The 25462-nt window shown below is 44.9% G+C and overlaps 1 protein-coding gene and 1 long non-coding RNA gene across 12 annotated transcripts in view; one reads left to right on the plus strand and one right to left on the minus strand.

Moving 5' to 3' along the window:
* The window catches only part of Pard3 (par-3 family cell polarity regulator), a 555587-nt gene extending 541659 nt beyond the window's left edge, over window positions 1-13928 (plus strand). For all 11 annotated transcript variants that reach the window (XM_031341867.1, XM_031341876.1, XM_031341877.1 and 8 more), the window contains 2 exons: window positions 4311-4438; window positions 12045-13928. In XM_031341867.1, the coding sequence (XP_031197727.1) occupies window positions 4311-4438; window positions 12045-12387 (471 nt within the window). In that variant the 3' untranslated portion in view covers window positions 12388-13928. The remainder of the gene's footprint in view (window positions 1-4310; window positions 4439-12044) is intronic.
* On the minus strand, window positions 4103-10198 carry LOC116070449. The gene is made up of 2 exons (XR_004110397.1): window positions 9994-10198; window positions 4103-4606 (listed from the first exon to the last, which is right to left on the minus strand). It is a non-coding gene; the product is annotated as an uncharacterized LOC116070449 (long non-coding RNA).
* Window positions 13929-25462: the final 11534 nt, after the last annotated feature.

A 25462-nucleotide genomic window follows, 5' to 3' on the forward strand; every position in this document is an offset into this window, starting at 1 on the left:
ATGTGAGTGTGTGTGTGTGTGGGGGTGTGTCTGTGTCTGGTTATGTGTGTCTCTGCCTATGCCTGAGTGTGTGTGTGTGTGTGTGTGGCATGTGAGTGTGTACCAGAGGTCAGGGTAGATGCTGCCTTCCTTATTCTCCACCAAGTTTGGGACAGGATCTTTCACTGAATCAGGAGCTGCAAATGGGCTGGCCTGGTGTCCTGTAGGCCTTGGAGATCTGAATTCAGGCCTTCATACTTGTGCAACAAACAGTCCACTCACCCCGTCACACTCACACTTTGTTGTTTCTGGTGGCTGTGTTTGAAAACATGGACTCCTCTGTGGAATTACCTGTTCTCTCTTCCCCGTGTCTTTGTTTTTGTAATTTTTGATTCAGATACGTGGCTGTGCTTCTGCCGTGGGGACTGAAGTGCAGCCTTTGAAGGTAGGCTTGCTTGTCATCAACTGTTCTCATTATGCTTATGAGATCTGCATTGAGCCTTTAAGAGGTTACTCTGTGTGTGTGTGTGTGTGTATGTTGTCATGTATGTGCAGGTGCATCTGTGTGCATGTGGAGGCCAAAACATCCTTGGTTATTTCTTGAGTACTATCCATGTTCTTTGTGTTGAGACAATTTCTTGCTGAACCTAGAGCTCATTGATTTGGATGGCTGGCCAGTACCCCTTTGCCTTTGCCCCCCCATTGCCTGGATTATAATCATGTGCAAACCTGGCAACTCCAGATCCTCCTCTTCCTATTCTTCTTCCTTCTCCTATTTTCCTTCTTCATTCTTCTTCCCCTCCTCCTCCTCCTCCTCCTCCTCTTCCTCCTCCTCCTCCTTCTCCTCCTCCTCCTCCTCCTCATCATCATCATCATTGGTTCTGGGTTTGGAAGTCATCAACTGAGTTATCTCCCAAGCTTCAAGATACTTTTAATTTCGGACGAGTGTAAAGGTTGCCAGAGTGATTTGATTGACTTGTTGCTATGCACTAGTCATGTATACAATCTTCCCGAAGACACGTGGCCTATTAGAGTTGCCTCTTGAAGATGAAGGCGACTGTCATGACTGGCATGCCCTCTTGCAGGTTTGGAAGAAGAGGGTGTGAAATAAGGATGAGGCTGAGGCTTCTGTTTGATTAGATGAGGCGTCAGTCTGTCAGCACCTCACTCATTCGCTTGTGCGTGCTGCAGTCCCCATGTTGATCATGCCTGGAGCCTGCCAGAGCTTCAGTATATACTTACAACTGACAAGGTTTGAATGGTGTCAGAAAGCACACAGTTGAAGAAACAAAAGCCCTTCAACTTTTTCCCCCCTCTGTCAGAATCAAATTTTCAGGCCGCTGGGAGAAACAACTTAAAAATATACCTGCGTTTCCGTAAGATCTTCCATTTTCCTTTCACATCCCCGCAAGCAGTATGTCAGAAAACAGCATGAGCTTAAATTGCTGCTTACTAAATCCCATTGCTGAATGCCAGCACCTTCCTGACATGTGTGGGTAGCTCACGATGGCGAGGAGGAAGGAAACAGGGCACTCTGGGGGTACGGTGTGAACCGTGCAGTTTTCACTGTATATTTCCCGTCTGGTGATGTTCCCAAAGCTCCAGCAGGTGCACCAACACTCTGTACTTTAGTGGCATCCTGCCTCACGGAAGGGAGAGAAGATGCCTGTCTTCATTGACGTAGAAGATGCTGTGTGCATCAAAGCAGAAACTCACTGGGGAAACTCAATCTGTTTGTCTGTCTGTCTGTCTGTCTGTCTATCTATCTATCATCCTCTCTCTCTCTCTGTTTCTCTCTCTCTTTGTGTATCTGTATATGTATGCCTCAGGTGTCATTCCTTAGAAACCATCTACCTACCTACGTTCCTTCCTCCCTCCCTCCCTCCCTCCCTCCCTCTCTCCCTTTGCTTAGATAAGGTTACTTACTGAAGTAGAATTCACCAATAGACTAGGCTGGCTGGCCAGTAAGCCTCAGGGCTCCTTCTACTTCTGCCTCTGCTTCTCCAGGTCTGAGATTACACGTGCCCACCACCACCTTACCCAGCTTTTAGGCAGGTTTTGGGGATCCAGCGTTGGGTCCTTATGCTTACACAACACTGCACCCACTACAACATTTCCCACCCCTCAGTGCTTTTCATGCTGAAGATACATGGTGCATTCATTGTTTGAACTGTATTGGATGTAGCCTCTGTCACACATCTGCCCCAGCTAGTATGGTTGTGAATTTCTATCAACCATAAAGACTGGGTGCCATAAAGTCTAATCACTTGCAACATTATTTTTGTATTGGAATTTTTTTTTTAACATATGCTGACTGGGGATATCTGCTTTAGATGTACGTCCTGGACATTGCCTTGTTATTGCTTACCGGTTCATAAGGTGCTTCATCCTGGCAGAAAGAGAGCAACTGATGCCGCTGAGTTTCTCTTTAGACAAAAGCCAACGGTGTGGGTGGGGGAAGCTATTCTTCAGCGGGAAGGACTCATGTTACCTTAACACTCTCCTATGAATGCTAAGGCCGTTTACTTTACAAAACCATTATTATGTCATAGCCTGCCAGTGGTTTTCAGTGCTAAAGGAAAAATCAGTTAGAGCTGTTTTACCTGATATTCTTCACACGGAATGTGTATACTATGCAGTGTCACAGAGGGACACAAGACAGATGGGTAACATGATGGGTGTCTTGGGGTGCCAACAGCAGAGTATCAGGAGGTCATCCCTGGGTATTCTGTGAAGCTGCTGGTTATTTTGATCCATGCAGCATAATATATAAACTTGATAATCCACTGTAAATGAAAAACACACTCTACACATGACCTGCTAGCCAGAGTGTGTGGCCAGGTGGAGTAAAGATGTCTCTCTTAGGCTAGGTTCACGTTGACCAATTACCACTTCCCGTTGACCATGGGAGAGGTGTTACTTAATCTGGTACATTCAGTATTCATTAGCTTACAGGTCTGTGCTAAGATAAGGGTCTAGGGGTCCCTGGTCTTCTTTGGCTGACATCCTTGGAGACAAAGGCCTATATTTGGTAACAATGCCTCCTTTAAGCTGGTCTTTGGTTTCAAAATTGAGTTTCACAGTAGAAGTAGACTACCCATATTGTTTACCATTGTTTGGACAAACAAGACAACTACTAAGTATTCACTAGCTCAACAAGCCTTAAGTCACAGGCCCATGAACTCCTCCATTTGTCAGTTAAGGCAGCAATTTTTTACTGTGTTTTTGCTGCGGTGGTTGGTTAGTTGGTTAGTTGGTTGGTTGGTTGGTTGGTTGGTTCACTGGTTCTCATGTAGCCCAGGCTGGTCTCAATCTCACTATTTAGGTTGACCTTCATGTTCTGATCCTTTTGCCTGTACCTCCCAAGTGCTGGAGTTATAAGTGTGTTCTACAGTGTCCAGTTCATTCAATACAGGAAATAAAGCCAGGACTTCCTACATACTTGGTGACCATTGTACCAACTGAGCTACATTACCAGCCCTCTGAATTTGGTCTTTTTTCGTTTTTGTTTTTGTTTTTGTTTTGTTTTTGTTTTTCAAGATAGGGTTTCTCTGTATAGCTCTGGCTGTCCTAGAACTTGCTCTGAAGACCAGGCTAGCCTCAAACTCAAAAAGATCCACCTGCCTCTGCTTCCAGAGTGTTGGGATTAAAAGTGTGCATTACTACCTAGCCTGGTTTTAACTTCTCATCTGAGCTTTGTGTTCACTCTGTAAGGGATGTCAGGTACTGTCTACATCAGTCTTTACCAAGCCTCAGTAAGAAACGCTAGCAAGCTGGCCGCTCTCTTTTAAATGATATGCACGATCCAAGGTCACAGGTTAAAGTGGAGTTTGTAAAAACCCAGCCAAGATATGATACGGTTCTTTTCTCAAAGAACCTTGAGTGAGAGGTTAGCTGAGAGCTGTCTCAGTTGGTAGAGTGGTTACTCACATACACAAGACCCTGAGTTCCATACCCAGTGCCACGTAAACCAGGCATCCTGACCCCAGTGTTCAGGAGGTGGAGACAAGGGGATCAGGAATTCAAAATCACACAGTGAATCCAAGCACGGTCTGGGTTACATGACAGCCTGTCTCAGAATAATAAAGTAAACTAACAAATAACTCAATGTGGATCAATAAAATCATAGCGTCTGTAAAACATTTCAAAGTCATTTAGTAAGAGTCAGCTATGGAGGCTTGGCAGTGTCATTCAGGCAGAGCACAGAGCATGGGCAGGCATTGGGTCCCATCCCCAGCACTGCAGAAGAACCAGAACTGAAGTGACATGGCTCTTGGCATGACAAGGCAGGTGTCATTCTCTTACTGACAAGCTGTGTCTCTCTCCCACAGTCCAACTCACGGCCGGCATCACAGAGTGGTCGGCACTCGGTCTCGGTGGAGGTTCAAGTGCAACGGCAACGCCAGGAGGAGCGAGAGAGCTTCCAGCAGGCCCAGCGCCAGTACAGCTCACTGCCAAGGTGAGCCGCAGCCCTCGGCGCTGTAGAAACAGCCGTCCTAGCTTGGACCAGGGTCACCAAGGAGTAGCAGTACGGGCATGCTTGGCTTGGGAGGGGCACTTCTCATCTGTTGGCAGAACCACTAAGGAGAAGGCCAACATGTGCATACCAAAAGTGAAATTCTGCTCCCTGTTGGTAAAAAGAGAATATAATGATACTTTTGCTTGTCTGGCTCTAGGGCTCTGGGTGAACACTGCTGTGTGCACCTAGTCTCTGTTACAGTAGTAACGAGCACTCTGTAAATGAATATCTGTGGGTGGGTGGCCACAAACCTCATTCTAATTGACCTCTGTCTCTGTTGTCACTCTATAGAAGTATAGCTAGTCCCAGGAGAATTTGGCTTATTAACTGACAACAGAGCAAGAGAAGCTTATGAGGGGAGGGACCTCTGCTCCGGGAGTTATTTGTGAAAGGGCCAGGACTCTGTCACATGGCTGGCCACACGCATATACACACACACACTGAAATCGATACTATGTTTCCATCTAAGTCTTCCTCCCAGGAACTACATAGCGCAGAGTAAACACCTAAAACCACACATATTTTTCAAACTCCTACAAACCACCCACCTCTATGTGACGGACATTAGATATTTGTTTCTCCGTTTCAAAGAAAACTCATGAATTTGAGCCAAAACAATTTGAAGAAGGTAGGAGCTTATCTGCATTGGCCATTCCAGATGGAAATAGACTTGTTTCACTTTCTGATAAAAGTAAGTTCCTCTAAAGTTAAGTATTCTCCTTCATGACATTCTCAAGGAACTGGACATTCACAGTGGTTAGCCAAGAGGGATATAAGATAATCTTCCACCAATGCATGGGGTGTTGATGTGCCAACCAGTTCATTCAGCTGTCTTTTTACATTTGTGAGGCTATCTATCTTTGGAACACTCACCTCGTCTTGCGGTTGTATAGGGATTAGCTGTTGAGGTCATTTAGTCTGCTCTGGGTAAGAGGCATTGAGATGTAAGTCTACACAAGGTTCTTTGGAGATTTCCCATCTTGCAATAAACAATTCAGAAAAATGAAGGAAATGAATGTCTTTCTTAGAGTCCTAGTCAGTAAGTCCTTCCAACATATTTGAATCCCAGACATGCCGAAATCCTCCACTATTCATGACTGGAGCCCACAGCCACCCAGGGATTTCTTTCTGGAATTCAGAATGTCATCAGGTGTGGGGCTCCCTGTGGTCTCTGTGGCTTGGGACTTGGGCCCCTGTGTGAATTTGCCCAAGGCAGAGGCAGCACCTCAAGGGTTGTGTGGAGAGCGGCCTCTGTCAGACTACCTCCCATTGGCCATGTTGCTGGCATTCTATCTCAAAGGCAAGAATGAGGATGGGATAGGCTTACACACTGGCTGTGGTCCCACCTCCATGGCCATATTGGTGGGCAATGGCACATCAGACCTCTATGGCAGAGCTCTAGGGACTGTGTTATTGTTTATATTGGTAGGCTGTTGGTTCATTTATTTCAAGTGGGCTTAAGAGTAGTCTTTTGAAATGAAGAATTTTAACAAAGTTCACATTAAGAGGGGGAACACAGCTAAGTAAGAGAGGCAGAAGATGCAGGGGTGAAGACAACGTTGAAAGGAGGGCCCCGGTACTTAGGATTGTCCCCTGAGGTGGCCATGTTTATTGGCACATACACATAGTACTTCTTGGTGGATTATAGTATGTCACCTCTGTATTGGGAACAGTCACAACATTCTCTTCACTACTTTGAATGTTCAGTTGACCATGGTTGTCACAGTTATCTAGTGTGACCATTTCATTCTTCAGCCTTCCTTTTCTTCTTCCTCCACCTCCCTCTCCTGTAGTTCTCTCTCTCTCTCTCTCACTTTCTCTCTCTCTCTCTCTCTCTCTCTCTCTCTCTCTCTCTCTCTCTCTCTCTCTCTCTCTCTCTCTCTCTCTCTCTCTCTCTCTCCCCCTTTCCCAGGAAGCACCTGCTAGACTGAAGCGCAAGACTATTGCTCTTAGAAGCACTACAGCAGCTTAAGTGTTGTTCCCACAATAGAAAAAATGAACTTTCCCTTCTGGCTGAATATATCTTCCTAGTTTAGGTCATTTCACTCACTTCAGATATGAGAAAAGCAGACATTCCCATAGTTAACACGTTTCAGCAAGAGGGACCAGGGACCCTCAGCCTCATACTCTCTTCTCTTGGAGAATGGCTTCCATGCAAGCCTTGGCGGCTCTACCACTCACAGCTAGTTGTTGCGAGCAGTGGTATGGGAGAAAGTTGATTCTAGCAGGAGGCCAGAGGAGTATGTGGGTCACCTTCATAAGCAACAGTCAACTCCAAGTTTGGGACATGTTTTGCTCTTGTCAGAGGCGGCTGACCTCTGATAATTCATGCAAACAAGCTGTGTGCATTGGACACCAGGGTAGTTTGGCACATAAGCTCAATTGTGGAGTGAAGCATTAACTAAAACAAGTGACCAAGACTGCATCAGCTGGAGTAGAGAAGGTGGTTTGAATTAGGAGTGTACATGAACCAGCCTACTCTAAACTCTGTGACATGCATGGGCAGAGTGGGAATCACACTGGCAACTATCTGTGAGAAAACAATAGTCAGATTGAAGTGCCAGTTTGGGGGGCAGGGGACCCCAGCAAGCCTCTCACTTGACTCACAACCAGACTAGCATGTTTTCTTTCATTCCTAAATGAGCTCCTTTCTTTGGTGTACTGACTAGTTTTAATGTCAACTCTACACCAGGTACAGTCATTTTTGAAGAGCAAGTTTCAATTGGGGGGGAAAATGTTCCTATGAGATCTGCCTGTGGTATATTTTTCTCAATTGATGATTGATGTAGGAGAGCCCAGCCCACTGGAAAGTGCCACCCCTTGCCTGGTGGGTCTGGGTGGTATAAGAAGGCAGGCTGAGCAAGCCATAAAAGCAAGTCAGTAAGTAGTATTCCTTCACAGTCTCTCCATCAGCTCCTGCCTCCAGGTTCCTGCCCTGTTTAAGCTCCTGCCTTGACTTCCCTCAGCAGTGAAAATGTAACCTGAGAGCTGTAAGCTGAAAGAAACATTTCCCCCAAGTTGTTTATGGCCATGGTGTTTTATCACAGCAATAGAATCCCTATCAAAAAATGTCTGGTATCCGAAGGAAACTCTCCATCTGAACCTGTGCACTGGCACCACGGAGCACCCATAACATAGTTCTCCTCTCCTTCTCCTGCACTCTGTGTTCCCTCTTCCTCCTCCCCTGTGGTGACTGTATCTGTTGTATGACTGCTCTCCCATATATCTCTGCCCTTCACCGGCCACGGCACCCTCATGTCCTCTCCCACCAGAGCTATTGTGTCCAGATCTGTCGGTCTGTTTCAAAGCCTTTCTCTTTGTCTCTCTTCATCGCTCTGTGTCTCTTGCATCTTGGTGGCAAATCCCTTGCCTTGTGACTTTGGCTCAAGTTCCTTACGTGGTGATGGAAGTTGTTATAACCAGTAGGAGGCAGTTAGTACCTAGCTGGGTATATAATAAGATGCCCAGGGGGCCACACCAAGCTGACCTAGGTATGACTGTGAGCAAATCCATTGAGAGCACATAGGCAGCTGCCATCACTGTGGTCTTTTGAATGGCCACGGGCAGGATGTACAACTGTTGTGGAGTGACTGTCATTGGGCACCAGCTCTTGGATCTTAACCTACTTGTCTCTGCAAGGGAGGGATAATTAACAGTTTACCTCCTACTTCTTATCCTTGGTCCTAAAAGTGGCCATCATCTCTCTCTACCCTAAATCCAGAAGCTAATATTAGACAATGACATGATCTCCAGATCCCATAAGTCATTTGAAGAGAGCCAGTCTCTTTTCTAAGCAATTTCTGTACGGTAGTTCACTGATTTCCCCCCTAGTTCCTTATATATTCAGCAACTACAACCCATATGACAAGTGAGATAGTTTGTGCCTGGAGAACACAACTCCTCCAGGCCACACCGTGACCAAGTGACAGTTCAGAATCTGGAGAACACAACTCCTCCAGGCTACACCATGACCAAGTGACAGTTCAGAATCTGAATCCCTGTGGTCCTAAGCTGTTCTCCCTATGCCACGTACTTGGATGTTTAACTTTTAAAGTAGGAGTGTGTGTGTGTGTGTGTGTGTGTGTGTGTGTGTGTGTGTGTGTGTTTGTCTGTGTCTGTTTTTGTGTCTGTATGTATATGTATGTCTGTGTGTGTCTATGTGTGTCTGTGTGTATCTGTGTGTCTGTGTGTCTGTATGCATGTATGTGTGTCTGTGTGTGAATCTGTGTACGTCTGTGTATCCATTGATTCTTCAGAGCATTCAAATGCTAATCCCTCTGATTCATTCTCTCTTTCTCTCTTCCTTCTCTTCCTCCCTCCCTCTCTCCCTCTGTCCTTTTTTCTCCTTCTTTCTTTTTCCTCTCTCCCTGCTTTGCTTCCTACCATGTGTACAAGTAGGCACATGTGTGTCCATGCCTATGGAGACCAAAGGACAATCTCAGCTAATATTGGTCAGGTATCAGTCTTACTTCCTGATACAAATGTCTCTCAGTGGACCTAGAGATCATTGGTTAGGCTAGGATGGCTGGCCAGTGAGCCTCAAGGATCCCCCTGTCTCTAAGCACTGGGATTACAAATATAAGCAGTCACATGTGGATTTTTTCATGGCTTCTGGAAGATTTAACTCAGGTCTTCATGCTTGCAGAGCCATTTCCTCAGCCTTCTAAACAGGAAACACTGCCTGCCTCCTTTTCTTCCTTTCTTGCATTGGCTCATTGCTAATTCTTTCTTAATAAAGAACATATGGACAACAATAGCTTCCTCACCAAAGAAAGTAAGGGAAGTGTGTGTGTGTGTGTGTGTGTGTGTGTGTGTGTGTGTGTGTGTGAATATGTGTGTATGTGTGTGTGTATGAGAATATATGTATGTGTGTCTGCATGGGTGTATGTATGGGAGTATGTATGTGTATGAGTGAATGTGCATGTGTGTATGAGAACATGTGTGTGAGTGTATGAGAGCGTGTGTGTGTGTGTGTGTGTGTGTGTGTGTGTGTGTGTGAATGAGTGTATGTGTTCATGTTCCCCATACCCTATTTCAAACCTCAGGCATTTCTTGCTTTATTTTGTACTCATGTACTCATTAATCTGAAGCAAACTTGAGCTACAAAACAAGTTTCCTCTCACACAGCATCTTCTTCATCTCCAACAAACCTCAGTGAATTTTCACAAATTTCAATGCAGGAAGAACCTGCATTCCTGGGGTGGCCAAAGTTTTCCTTTCTATGCAGAGAACATGCAGAGTCAGAGAGGAAGGTAGTGAGCTATATATAGTATCAGGAAGTCATGGATGAAGAGATGACATTTGTCAAATCGTTAACTTCACACTGACATTGTCCATCTCTTACATCTCTGGTAGGATTAGTTTATGATTTTTTTAAGTGAAGACACAATCAGTGCTTTAAGCAAAGGAACTTACTCAGTCCCAGACAATCAGTGCTTTAAGCAGAGGAACTTACTCAGTCCCAGACAATCAGTGCTTTAAGCAAAGGAACTTACTTGGTCCCATCTGAGGATTCTGCTGTGGATCCCAGAGGAGAGCCAGATGGGAGCCACTGTTCTTCTCAGTGGATCACACAGATGGTGGTGACATTGAGAGTTTAGTTTATTTCCATCCGCAGCGTCTCCCCCAACTATAATTTCAGCCATGTGGAAAATGGGGAGGTTCTACCTTGGACCATTTTGCCAGCATTCCAGAATATTCAAATGCTGATCACTCTGTTCCTATGGGAGACATAGTGGTCTCCCATGGTTTCCTCCTAAATGGGCAGTGTTGTGTGTGCTAATGCAAGGGGCTGATGCAAGCAGGCTCTACCTACTGCCACCAGATGATTTTCTTGTTGATAAATGGAGCAATAATACATTTTCTTTATGACTGTCATCTCTCCTCCCTCTTCTATTTTCAAGGAGGAAAAATAGGGCATGTTTTCTTTCCTGGCACAAAATTGTTAGGTTTTATCAAAGGCAATCTTATTGCAAATTCATAGACGTATCTAGAGCCTTGATAGTAAATTAAAGATGTTTCAGAATCGTGTTTCCTGAAAAGCGCAGCCAGCCCCTTGCAGAAGTAGTAGGAGGTAAAGTTTCTGTGTGGCTTGGGTTTGCCTCCCTATCCTGGGGTAATAGGAAGTGAATTATCTAAGCTGAGTTGTGGGAGAAAATAGTGTTTCTAGACAGGAAGTTGTCCAACCCTGACCTGTGCCAGTTACTGGTACACACAACTCCCGAGAGCCAAGCTGAAGATTGTAGGTAGGGGTGTCCTGCTGCATTAGTTGCTTTGTCTTGTTAACGATTTGTTGTTGTTTTGAGACAGTCTCTTGTCACCCAGGCTGCTCTTGAACTTACTATGTAGTCAAGGATGACCTTGAACTTCTGATCCTCCTGCCCCTGCTTCACAAATTCTGGAACTATAGGCATGCTGCACAACCCCTGGTTTATGTGGTTCTGGGGATGGAGCCTAGGCCTCCTGTTCACTAGGCTACTCCTGCAGCTGAGCTGGCCCAGCTCTCTGCCTGCTGTACTTTCATTTTTGTCTGAGCTCATACTGTACTCTATCACGTGACCTGCCTAATGACAAGAGTGATATCCCTGTCTCTGGAAGATGAAAGCGAGCAACGCAAACCATTTTCTAACACCCTGGCAGCAGCTAGATAACACTGCTCGGGTAGGTAGCTTAGAACTGAACAGTAACACTAAAGTGAGCAGCAGTTATTGCAAAGCTAGATGCTGCTTCTACCCTTGTGTCTGTGTCCACACTACTGGGGACCCGGTTGCCCTGAGGGAAACAGAGGGCAGCTCAAGCTTGGAGAAGCAACTGTTCCTAAATATCTGCTGCGCCTGCTTCTGTCTTCTGTTCCGTTAGCACTGGTTACTTCGCTGAAACTAGGGACCGGCTGAGGACAATCAAGTTTTGGTTTTTTTGTCGTTTTGTTTTTGTTTTGTTGTTGTTTTGTTGTTGTTGTTGTTGCTGCTTTGTGGTTTTTCTTTTGTTGTTGTTTTTGGTTTGTTTATTTGGTTTTTATTGTATGACTGCATGTTCAGTACAGGTGCATGTGTGTGAGTGCCCGTGCATGCGTGTGCACATGAAACCAGAGGGTACTCTCAAGTGTCATTCCTCAGGAATTATCTACCTTGCTTTTTTGTTTTTGTTTTTGTTATTTTTGTTTTGTTTTGTTTTGGCTTGTTTGGTTGGTTGGTTTTTAGGTAGGGTTTCTTGATGATCTGGAGCTCACCAAGTAGGCTAGGCTAGCCGGGCAGCAAGCCCCGTGGATCTTCTACCCTCTGTAGTGCTGGAATTACAAGTGTGTGCTAACTCCACCGGCTTTTTGCATGGGCGCTGTCGGTTGAACTTAAGGTCATCGTGCTTGAGCAACAACATGCTTTGGCAGCCCAGGTATTGGTATCTTCCCAAGCTCTGATAGTCAATTGTGAGATCTCCAGCTCCCCCACCATGACACCCGGTGGGTGATCAGGTCATGACGATGTTTGCTAAAGCCTGGAGATGCATCTCTCCCTCTCATCCCTGACTGACTTCTTTGCTTTATTGCTAGACAAAGCAGGAAGAATGCCAGCTCCATATCACAGGATTCCTGGGAACAGAACTACGCCCCTGGCGAAGGCTTCCAGAGTGCCAAGGAGAACCCCAGGTATTCCAGTTACCAGGGCTCAAGGAACGGCTACCTAGGCGGGCATGGCTTCAATGCCAGGGTCATGCTGGAGACCCAGGAGCTTCTCCGACAGGAGCAGAGGCGGAAGGAGCAGCAGCTGAAGAAGCAGCCACCAGCTGATGGAGTCAGAGGGCCCTTCCGGCAAGATGTACCCCCTTCTCCATCTCAGGTGGCCAGGCTGAACAGACTGCAGACACCTGAGAAAGGACGGCCCTTTTACTCCTGAGCCCGAAGGAGGATGGCAGCTTTTTGTGTCATGCAATAAAGGACATTTCCCCGTAAAGACCTGCGCCCTTGGAGTTTTAAAAAACCTTCGGTGGTACTGCAGAACACTTCTGTCGCTGGTATCAGTGCCTTTAAGCAGCATGAGCAAAGAAATGGAAGGCCTTAATGTCTTTGCCACTGCGTCAATCTCGTGGAAGGACCCCTCCCCTCCCCACCCGACCCTAAACTCAAGTTCAAGGCATCAACTACCTGCTTCTCTGCAGTACTGGAAACTTCGGCTCCATGCCCAAGACGCCTGTGGACGTCACAGCTTCATCTTACAGAGTGACCCCAAGGCTGCAGATGTTGCTGACGCCCATACCCCGACCCTGGATGAACTGATAGATGGAAGTGGTTGTGGTGTGCACCAGAATGAGGGCTTTTCAGAACTTTGCAGCAGGGTTACCCCTGTTCTCCCACTCAATCTGGGGTTCCCTTTCTTTCCTCAGATCCTCGGAGCATGAAGGCTCTAGGGTGGTTGTGAAGAAGTGAAGCCATACGCCAGTGCTGTTTGGTTGGGGGCAGGGGCGGGGTGGAGGGTACTTTCCAACTGCCTTATAACTCCACTACCCATATCACAACGATTCTAGTCTGTGTTTATAAATACACGTGTTCAGTCACATTCATGACACTTGGGAACAAGGGACATGGGAGTGGCCCATATGCATTGCACCCTGAGGAAGGAGATAGGAACTGAGGGAAGATTCTCTGGGGGAGCTTAGGCCAGTCTATCCTGTCCTTATTTTACTTCATTTGTATCTCAATAGGTTGGCAAGGAAGGCACAGAGTGGGACAAGCAAAAAAGTCAGTCAGTCACTTTGGATTCTGAGAACCAATCTCAATACGGCTTTTGAGATTGGAGTCAGTTTTTGTCTCCTATTCCCTCTACTGTGTCCCTTCCTGACAAGGCCACATTGCTAAGTAATTCTGTTGTTTATCATAAAGACAAATAAAAGAAGAGCCATCCCACTTGAGAACATTTTGATGTCCCTCTGAGCACCAGGAGTCACATTTTTTGTGCATGTCTGTGTCGTGAGGCCCTCCTCGTGTTCCCGCTGTTCATCTGTTGGTCTGAACATCCTGTATTGTAAACCAAGGCTGGGTTGCTAAAGTGCCTGCGAATCTTGATATGAAAAACAAAAAAAACAAAAAAAACCCTTGAGCAAAAAGCTCAGAGTACCATGTATTAACAAAAAAGAAAGAAAGAAAAAAAGACATGTATTGATATGCCTATTTTTTTTTTTTACTGGCACATTGTATTTTTTGTGTAGACTTGTTTTTAGAAAATAATACGCAGTGTCCACAGGCGCCGTGTCTCTCTGCATCTATGTGTAATGGCTTTATCTGTTAATGCCTTTCAGTGGTGTTTAAGTGGTGTTCCCAGTGTAAGTAAGCGTGGTGACCTTGGACAGCGGTGGCTTTCTCACAGCCTTTCTAAACTGTGAGGGACAGCTGTCCCTGTACATATAAGACTTCTAATAAAAGACATATTTCTTCCTGTTCCTTGCAGTGTCTCTAGTTTCCTGGCGAATCCCTCCTATCTTTTTTTCTTAAGTATATTAACAGATGTCTTTTTTTCATATTTAGTGAAAGTGGAAAGTTCCTTCCTATCTATGCAAACACAGGATTAAGTGAGGGAGTATTTGACCACCCACGGAGAGGGAATGGGGGATGCGAAGGACCAAAGCCCCATTTTTTCTTTTAAATTTTTATATTTTTTATTCAATTCATATTAATTATATCATCTTTCCCCTCCTTCCTCCAGCCCCTCCCATGCCCCCACATCCTTTGAAATTCATGGCCTCTTATTCTTTATTATGGTTACCTATATACTTATATATGTACATATAGGCAAAAAAATATATAAATGGAGCCATTTACTAATAAGGATTGTGGAAGACCTAGAGAGCTCAAAGGAGCGCCTGGAAGGTATGGGCTAAAGGACTTAAAGAAAGGGAAGAGATCATACAGAGTATAACATATGTCTAGTGATCTCGGACAAAGATTCTTACTGAGACAAGATAGACAATGAAAGATGACTAACCACCACCCCATGGGCAGTAACTCACCCCACCCCATGGGCAATAACCAATGCCTCTTCTTGTGGGCTGTGAACCCCTTTATGGACAAAGTTCTCTTTTGTGCCCGCCTACTCCCCCACCCCCAGTCATCTGAACAGGAGGGTTTTGGGTGTCTGATGAAGGAGGTGACATCACAGCCCTAACTGTGGCCCTCCAGCCTGCTGACAGTCAGGTGACAACACAGCCCTAACTGTGGCCCTTCCCCATGCCTGGAGTTTCACTTGAAAATGCTCCTGTATGGTCTACACTGTAGCAGACACAATCACACAGTACCGAGCACCTGTGATTCAATGTTTGTACATTTGGTGTGCTTCTGTATCATCCTGTGAATCCTCAGAACTCAGACACACACCCCGACACACATGCACACACGAGTCAACGGCTTCCTGTAACCAAACAGGTATGGCATGATTGCCACTTTTGTTTACAGTCACAGGAAAGCATGTCACTAAAGCCTTGAAGCCACCTGGAGGTGACAGAAGTCCCCTCCTTTGGAAAGCATAGTGCACCAGAAAAATAATTAAATATCTTTAGAATGCAGTCTTTCTATTTTCTTTTATTTTTCCCCACTTCTCTTGAAAAAAAAAAGGTTTCTCCAAAGATGACACATGAAGTAAAAAGATAATCTTCTTTTCTTACTTCAGAGGCAGGATATCATCTTAATAAGGCAGCTAACAAGAGCATTCCCAGGTCAGAGAGTGGGAATGTAGGAGGGGCAGCTTTCATGGAGAATCCCCTTCAGCTCTGAGTAATGACTAGATCAAAAGCATGCTGGATTAAAGTGACTTTAAAAAACCATGTGAGAGTGAGGGTATAATTCCAAACATAAGTTTTCTTTCTCTCTTTTTAAAAGCAAGGGGCTAAGTCACCCTCAAAGTTCCTGGATAAAGGTAAGGCTGGCATTGCCCACCATATAGGAAGACATCATTTCCCCTATTAGATGGTTTCCTGCCTGTCTGTCTGCCTCTCTCTCTCTCTCTCTCTCTCTCTCTCTCTCTTTCTCTCTCTCTCTCTCTTTCTCTCTCTCTTACACACACAAACAACACACACATAGCACATACACATACCCCACACACATACACACCATACACATACTACACATACATACACAGCACATACCACACGTACACCACATGCACACACATACACATACAAACCACACACACACATACACACCACATATAAACCACACACATACTATACACAAACACACAGCACATACCACACATATACTCACACATACACCATGTGCACATGCACAAATTACATTTGGCTATAATGATCCATTTTTCTTTTCTGATTTACATTATACAGCAAGCTCTACCCTTAGCTCTGGGGCAGGGGCAACTGACTGACAGTGCAGGAACAAAGCCCACCGCTCTCACAGAGAGCTCTGAAGAATTCCTGTTCTTCCAGTTCCTCTTCTGCTCCTACGATCAATTAAATGTGTGGAAAACACCCTTTCTCTGAATGACTGATGATTCATCTCACACCATTGCTGGCTTCCGAAAGCCTTTTACAGTTTGGTCCCAGTGGAGCTGTGGGTGTCTCCTCACTAGCCACTCTCCAAAGCCATCACTGGTCTCCTGGAGCAGTGCGGAGGCTTGCTACGAGGCTTCTGTGAAGGGTTTTATGAGGTAAATATTTTAAGTACAACTTTGAAGCACTTGTTGTTTGAACAGTCTAGCATGGCTCAGGGCCCAGTGGATCACACGTGGGGAAGGATTGTATATTGTAGTTTGCAAGTGACAAGAAGATAGACAACATGAATATCAGAACCAGCCTGATCTTGCCTAATGGCCTGGTTTTAGGGTTCAGCTCATATGGGGCTTGCTTTCATTCAGCATCCATTGGTGGTGGTGGCGGCGGCGGCAGCAGCGGTGACAGCACACGTCTCTTAATTGTTCAGTGCAAACCTTTACTAAATTTCGTCCACCATTGTGGCACAAAGTTTTCATCAAAAACAAAAGATCCTGACCTAGTCTTGGGGGTAATTCCAACTACTCCTAAGACTGGAGGATCACAGTTGAAGGTCTGCCTACATAACTGGGACCTTGTCTCCAGATAAAGATGACAAAGAGTTAGGAATGCTGAGCAATGCATGTGAATTCCTGGCTTTCATCCCCAGCACACAGTGGTATGGAAAGATTATGTTTGTAATAATTTTTATGTCCTTATTTAACTGTGCTTTTCACTTAAACTAAATACAACAGAGAGTATGAAGAGATATAAAGTTAGTGATTTTTTTTAGTGGGCTGGGAATACAGCTCTCTGATACAGTACCCACTCAGCTGTGCAAAGCCCTCCCTGGATTCAACCCTCAGTAAAACAAAATTTAAGAACATTAATTTGATTGATCCTAATACTATCCATGTGACCTTAAAATTATATATGTGTATAATGTGTACTGACATGTATGCATATATAACTGCCTTTTTCATGATGTCCCATATTTAAAACATTTGTTTCTTACTGGACATTTTGAGAAGTCACTATGGAGTCCCAAGATGTTAAGGAGAAATCGGGCTCCTCACTTGTGGTTTTTAGTCTTGTTAATAAAATAATTCAGAGGAAAGCTCAATGACAATTTTATTTGAGTTTAAAAGAAAAAAAAACACACACACACACACAGTGAACTGTGAACCTCAGCAGCTGCCTGAAGTAGAGGAAGAGAGGAGTCCATGCCATTTGAGTGAGGTCAGTGTGAAGGTCAGTCACATGATAAAGAGGCATCCAGTTGGCAAAAAGGGAAGGAGGGAAACTTCAGAGAAAGCGAAACGAGGCCAAAAGTACCAGAGAAAGCATGCTGAGACACAGAAAGAAAAAACGGAAAAGTGACACTTTTCTGAGTAATTCAGAAGTAGGCAGGCTTACAAAGTTGTCTAAGGTCTTCTAAGCAACTGAACATTCTACAATGTTCACTGACGATGGAGATTCTGGGAAGACAGGCGTCATATTAAAGGGATAATTCCCCCCTCCTATTCACTTAGTGTGGCTTTAAGTGGCACTGCCTTCCTGAAGGGTGGTCCTTTAGACAGATGAATCAGCTGACCAACTACCAAGCCAGATCCTTTAGATCTGAAGGAAATAGTTTTACTTTAATGGGCCTTTTCTGCCACTGAGACAGGTTGACCTCCAGTCAGGCTCAGCTTCAGTCCCTTATTAGTGACTAGAGGTTCACTACATGGCTCCAGTGTGCCAGTGTTCATGACTGGTAGACCAGAAAGAATTACTTCCCCTTAAAAGGAATGGCTCTCATCACAAAGAGAATAAGAGACAGCTTATTCTAGAGGAAAATATGAATGACCATGGCCAGGACACAGATTAGATTACCTCAAATACCATTTGTTCCAACGAGGAAACAAAAACAATCATAAAACACTTTCCGAAAATAGCTTGGTGGCAACATCAGCTGGGCGAGCTATGGCAAAATGGTGGAAATCTCAGCTGCAGGCCACAGATGCTAGCTGCCACCATTCTTAGCTTTGAAGTTGATGGGAGCCGAGAGCCTATTCATTCATTATATATTCAATATATATAACCCTTCCAAGGATGTTGGGTCTCACACAGGTGGGCAACAAATGGCTATTTACAGGCTAAGATAACCCAAGACAACTTGACCCTGGACCTGCAATATACCAACCACTCCATGGTCACTGAAGTTCTGATACATCAACGATCATTGTAGAATGTTTAGTGTAGGTATGGTTTTTTGTTTTGTTTTTGTTGTTGTTGTTTTTGGGGTTTTTTTGTTTGTTTGTTTGCTTTGTTTTGTTTTGTTTTCTGGGAACTTCAGGGGACTTCCAAGTCAGGCTATTTAATGATGAGAAAATGAAGACTCGCAGGAAACTGGAAACAACAAACATGGTTTTGGAAAGCAAATGGACCACAGCCCCAGGGAAGCCAAACATGGCCAAGCACAGGGCTGGCATAACAAAAGCCAGTCCCAGCAGATGCAGGAGAGGCCTGTAACCCATCTAGAATAAAAGAGGTGCTGGCAGATTGCAAAGCAATGTGATTTGTGCTATATCACTGGCACTTTCAGCGTGAAGAGGAGAAGCCCACTAAGATGTAAGACATTTGCAGCTGGCTGTCAGCTGGACACACATTTAAAACATTCTCCAGCTTTTCTCATTGGGGAAAAATGTAAATTACTTTTAGGAAAATTCATTCTTTACCAATTCTTTTCTCTTTGTATCATATTTTACTTTGGGCAAAGAAATGACATAGCAACAGGCAAAGGGAAATGATCCATTAATAGTTGGAAAGATAGAATTTATCTTCAAAGAGGTAGACTATTAATTATGCATGGAAAGAAAATTTTAACTCTGATACATTCCAAATGAAGCCAATGGCTTATTTCATTTAAGATCTTAATCAAACATATTTGTGGTATCTCAGAGAGGCTGAGGGGTGCCAAGACTGGCCTGCTTTTCAGAGCAGGAGGAAAGATAGAGCAACTGACTGGGGCCCACCCTCTCCTGGGAAGTTCTTCAGGGCTCCTGTGTGGGGAACATTCATTGTCTGTAATGCAGGCCTTCTCCTGAAAATGGACCACAGGGCCAGGAAGCAGGAGCCAGGGTGGATGCTACAGCTGGTCTGCAACCTCACACCCCTAGAGAAGACACTAGACAGCCACTGGCTCTCTGCATCTGGGAGAACGACTGGCCAAGGACTGAGTTTCCAGTATCTAATCGCTTGAATGAGGCGCTTCCTTTGGTTCTGGCTCTCCTTCCTGTAAGCCAGGAAATGTGCTCCCCTTTCATTAGGGGATGCTCATCAGGGACCTGGAATCCGGCTGGTTGCTGCAGACACTGCGTTAGTGTCTTCAGCTGTGGATCTTAAGTCCTTTTAGGCATCCCCTATGGATTAATTGAAAATCACGGACATCCTGTTTGTGTGATTTGTTCAAGGTAACAGGAAGGCCATGAAGAAGCTAGTATTGATTTTCTAAAGAAGAAGCCATTTTATATGGCCTGAAAAAAGACCCTAAACAAGGTTTGTCAAAGGATGCTGGAATTGGAGATGGCTGTTACCTGGAATGGAGGAAACCTGGAAAGGAATGATTCTGACAGTACACTGTGGAGTCATTTTCCAAAAACGAATTAACTCATGTTTACTCACTTATTCATTGTTCATTCATTCATTCATTCATTCATCCACTCATTCATTCATAGCTCTGACTGTATTACTGCAGGTTCTGGGAATGAGTTAGAGAGACACACATCCAGAGTGGCACTTAACAGGAGTCAGGAACAGACAGCGAGATAAAGAAAGTACTATTTCTCCTGGAGTTGACAGAGGGTTGAGCAGGTGACAGGAGGAAGGGAGCACACCACCAGGCATGAACAATGCCACATTGTATTATGCCACAGTATTGGCATGGCTGCTTCATTTAAAGATAGAGAAGAGGGCTGGGGAGATGGCATAGTCAGTAAAGTGCCTGTGAGCAGGCGTGAGGACCTGAGCTCAGTCACCAGAACCTGTCATGGTCACAGGCAGGCATTTGGGCCCAAGTGCTAGGCTAGGGACTTGGGAGAGTAACACAGCCAGGATAGCCTAATTGATTAGCTCCAGGCCAGTGAGAGAGCCTGTCTCCAAACTTAAGTCTCCTAAGAGCCACACCTGAATGAGGTTGTACTCTTACTTCTACATGTATGTGCCCCCCACTCACCTGCACACACAAAACACATAGAAACACAAACCATCCCCACCCCCACCCTCAAATGAGGAGGGCTGCCTTACAATTATTTTGCCAGTTAGGTTTGTCTGAGGGGAGAGAGAGTTTGTTATAATAATTATCAAAAGGAAAAAAAGAACTGAAGGAGAAGGACTTGAAACAAGGTTAGTAAAAGGATGCTGGGAGTGGATATAGCTGCTGCCCACAGCACGCATATTAGGTACAGAGTGGAAGAAATCTGGATAGGAATGATTCCTACAGGAACCACCTCTGGGCAAGCTTCCTGGAGCCAGGCAATTCAGAAACACAGGCTAGTGTGTTTGAAGGATCGTTGAGTGTTGAAGTCAACATCAAGAGAAACATGGCTTCAGGATGGTGACTCAGGTGTTCTGATCTTCACAGCATGAACTAGCAAGGATTGTGCAGGAAGTAGAGAGATGCCGCATGATTAAGAAGCTACAGAGAAGGAATGTGGGAACATTCCAAGATGGGAAGAGAAATAATCCCCAAGAATGACACATATCTGGTTTCCAAGCCCAAAATATGCATTGTGTGAGTGAAAGCAAGCCTCTCTGGGGTGCCATGGGTATCACTTAGTGAGAAAGGGGTGATCGACATTTGAAACCTCCGGAGAAATAGGACCTCCTAATAAGGATGGTCTGGAGGACTCAGGTTTCTAAAAGAAAACAGGGTTGTGAGAAAGGGGAAGTTCTGTAGTCTCAGGAAGAGATGGAACCCAGCACTCAACTTCCATTGCCTGTTCTCTCAGAGCTTCCTGGGCCTTTATAAAAAGGCAGGATACTGTAGCCCCCGTCCCAAAACATGCTTCCTGACACATTCTTCCTCCCTCCCTCTGTCCATTCATCCATCTATCCATTCATCTGTCCATGTATTCTTCTGTCTGTTTATTCATTCATGCATCTATCCATGCATTCAACCATGCATCCATCCATATGCCCATATGTCCATTCATGCATCCATGCATCCATCCATGCATGCATCCATCCACACAAGTATCCATTCATTTATCCATACATGTATCCATCCATCCATGCATCCACCCACCCAAGCATCCATCCATTCATCCATGCATCCATGCCTCCATTTATCCATGCATCCATCCACCCATACATCCATGCATCCATGAATGCATCCGTGCATCCATCCAGGGTCTTCTGTACAGGCAGTATGTTTACACTGTCACTGGTATTCAGTGATGAGCTTGTGGGACCTAGCTGTTTCTATAAAAACAACAGTCCAAAGCATTGGTTCTCAACCTGTGGGTCATGACTCCTTTGACAAATCTCTATCTCCAAAAATATTTACATTACAACTCATAATAGTAGCAAAATTACAGTTATGCAGTAGAAACAAAAAGAATTTTATGTTTGGGTTCACCACAATATAAAAAACTGTATTAAAGATTTGCAGCATTAGGAAGGTTGAGAACCATTGGATCAGACACAGAAGCACCATCCCCCGACACTCATACACTGTGGGATGGTGAGCTGTGCACAGACAGCCTGGTCCCCGGTGCGGCACAGGCCTGGCACTCCGGTAACAATAAGGAAGAGCTCCTGTGGTAACCATAAGGAAGAGCTCCTGTCGCAGCTACAGCCTCCCACAACTCCCTTCAGAGAGGTGTGTGGCCATCAGTCATGTAGGCAATGCCCCAAGCTGATATTCTGTCTGGACTCCACCTCCACAGTTACCTGGCAACAGCCAGGATGGCCCAGCCCACCATAAAAGGAGCTGCTTGCCCCCTCCTCGCTCTCTTACGTCTTATTCTCTTGCTCTTACTCTTGATCCCTTGCTCCCCCTCTCTCTGCCTTCCCTTCCCGCTCTCTCCACGTGGCCATGGCCACCCTTTGCTTCTCTACTCTCTCCCCGTCTCTGCTTTTCTACAACAAATGCCTTAAAACCATGGACTGCTTCTTCTCGTCGGGATCCTCGCCTGGCAGAGTAATGGAGCAGGTTTTCCCCTTAATGAGCTGCTCGTCTAACCTCCCACCAGGAGACCTCTCTGCCTTCTCAGCCATGACTGTCAGTAGCCAAACCAAACCTCCCTGAGCAAGATAAAGACTCTCTCCTCCCACGGTAACCTGCCAGAGCTCTCCTCCTAGCCTTTACCCTTCGGCCCCAGGCCAGAGTCTGCCTGAGGGTCCCTACCTGTTCTCAGCTCTTCCGTGACATACAGCGGCTCCTGGGATGTCCAAGAGCGAGAGCCTGATGTTTCTGACTTTCGTGCGGCCCAGGGACCCCAGAACCGGCTCTTCCGATGTACCCAGTGGTGTCTGTGGTGCCCGAGAGTCCGAGCCAGACTCTGGCAGGTCTGCAGAGACCTCAGACTGCACCCTCCCCACCTCAGAGCGGGATCCCGTGGCTTCTCACAGTCCAACGCCAGTGGCCTGGGGTCCTGACAGTCAAACTCATCGCATCCAGCCTCACCCAGCAGCCCTAGCACCGAGTGGCCGCAGAACCCCATTTTTGACCCACAATATACCAGCACACCAAGACCTTAAACACACTGTGAGAAACCAAACTCATAGTGGGACAGTGAAGGTGTGTAAGGAGTGGAGTATTTCAGAACGCTGAGAACCCAAAAAGACTTTAGAAATGTATCAGGAGCCCAGAAACGTTATACCTTATGACGCTGGGGTTTCCTTTTTGTAGAAATGAACCAATGAAGCCCAAAAGATGGGCCTGGCCTTAAGAGTATTTTGTATACCCAGTCTATACTATGGGTATAATATACCATACCCAGTGTATACTGTGAGTATACTATACCATACTGAGTCCAGACTATGTTGGAGAAAACTAATCTTTCCTCCCATCCTTCCTTCCTTCCTTCCTTTTGTCCTTCTCTTCTCTTCTCTTCTCTTCTCTTCTCTTCTCTTCTCTTCTCTTCTCTTCTCTTCTCTTCTCTTCTCTTTATTCTTCTCTCATATATTACATCCTGACCACAGTTCCCCTTCCTCCCGTCTTTCCAATCTATCCTCTCCTCCCCTCTTCCCCTCCTCTGTTTCCCTTCAGAAAAGAGCTGGCCTCCCAGCTTTGATATGAGGATATGCACCTCGTCTTACTGTAACTTGTTATACCATGTTTGATGATTACCCAGGAAAAGCTCATTTTTTCTCTGTGAGTGCTTATCAATTGAGATAGCTTTTGGGTTAGGGATAGGGACTTGTGTCTGCTTCTACTCTCAGTGCTGGGACTCCATCTGGCACAGATCCATGCAGATCCTGAGTATGCCTCCACAGTCTCTATTCTTACATGCATAGGTCCTACTATGTTTAGAAGACCTTGAATTTTTGTTGACTTCAATCCCCTCTGGCTCTTACAATCATTCTGCAGGGTTTACTGAGCCCTGAGGAGAGGGACTTGATGGATTTCAATGTCGGTCTGAGTGTTCCAAGGTTTCTCACCCTCTACATATTGTCTAACTGTAGGTTTCAGTAGTTTTCCCCATCTACTACAGGAAGAACCTTCTCTGATAATAGCTGAGGAGACACTGGTCTCTGAGCATAGCTGAATGTCATTAGAATTCATTTTATTGCTGCATTCTTTTAGCAGAACAATATTTGGTTTTCCCTAGGTCCCTGACCTATCTAGTCTCAGGTTCTTGGTCACTCAAGCAATGTCAGTGATAGGTTCCTTCAAATAGAGTGGGACTTAAATCAAATCAGATATTAGTTAGTTATTCCAGCAAGTTTTGTGCCACTCTAAAACATCTTGCAGGCAGGTCACAATTGTCGATAAAAATGTGTTTGTAGCTAGGTTGGTGCTTACCTTTCTCCTTTGGTAGTATGGGGAATACTTTCTAGTACCATGGACAGTAGTCTGCAGAAGAAAAGGCTCTCAATAGGCACCACCTCTGCTTCTCAATGTTCAGTGAGTTGTGTAGGTGTTACCTTCATAACAGGGCCTAAACATCTGTTTGTGGGGAGTAGCCAATAGCCTTGGAAATAGCCTGGTTTATTTGACAGTTCCCATAGGGCCCCTTTGATCAAAAATTTGATTAGATGTAACCCAGTTCTGGAACTTGAGGATTCATTTGGTGATAAGAGATGCCCAGTCAGGGCTTTATCTCCCCCATTATTTGGCAATTACATTTTGATCATCTTCATATACTTATACATTTAAGGATTCCTCTATCATATTAGGTTTCCATATAGCCTCTCAAATGGCCTTTAGGTTTAGCTACCCCATATTCCCTCCATCACCTCCTGTTCTCTCCCTCTCCCTATTGGATCCTCCCACTCAAGTTGCTCCCCACCCATCCATCCCTATCTATTCCATTTCACTTTCCTAGGGTGATTCACTACCACCTAGTACTGTGCTATACCCAGCTCTGTCTTTATATGAAATCTAGTCTGCTTACCAAAGATTTAACAGCTAAGATTCACACATACTGTATTTATATTCCTGGGTCAGAATTACCTCATTCAGGGTATTTTTTTCTAGGCTCATCAATTTATGAGCAATTTTGATGATTTCATTTTTTTAGACAGCTGAATAATATTCCAGTGTGTAAATGTGCCACATTTTCTTTATCTGATCATCTGTTGATAGACATCCAGGTTGTTTCCAATTTCTGGCTATTGTGAATAGAGAAGCAACAAGCATGGTTGATTGAGTTTCTCTGTGGTAAGGTGAAGCCCCTTTTGGGTATATGCTCAATAGTGAAACAACTGGATCTTGAGGTAGATTTATTCTCAGCTTCCTGAAGAACCACCACACTTATTCCCATCATGGCTGCACAAGTTTTCACTCCCACCAGCCACAGATGAATTTTCCCCCTTGCCACACCCTTGCCACACCCTTGCCACACCCTTGCCACACCCTCTCCAGCATTAGTTGTCTTTTTTTAATTGACCTTTTTTATTCTAATGAGTATAATGAAATCTCAAAGTAGTTTTGATCCTCATTTTCTTGATAACTAAGAACATTAAACATTTCCTTAAGTGTTTCTCAGCCATTTATTATTATGAAAAATATTCATCCTTAGAGAATTCTGTTTATAACTATACCTAATTTTTAAATTAGTTTGTTTTCATGATGTCTAGTTTTTTGAGTTCTTTATATATTTTAGATATTAGCCCTCTTTTTGGACGTGTAGTCTATAGAAATGTTTTCCCATTCTGTAACCCAGTACTTTGTCTGAATGACAGTGTCCTGTATGTAGAAGCTTTTCAGCTTCCTGACGCCACATTAATTGTTAATAGTACCTGTGCTATCCATGATCTATTCAAGAAGTTGTCTCATGTGCCAATGTG

The sequence above is a fragment of the Mastomys coucha genome, unplaced genomic scaffold (assembly GCF_008632895.1).
Source record: "Mastomys coucha isolate ucsf_1 unplaced genomic scaffold, UCSF_Mcou_1 pScaffold22, whole genome shotgun sequence".
Classification (NCBI taxonomy): domain Eukaryota; kingdom Metazoa; phylum Chordata; class Mammalia; order Rodentia; family Muridae; genus Mastomys; species Mastomys coucha.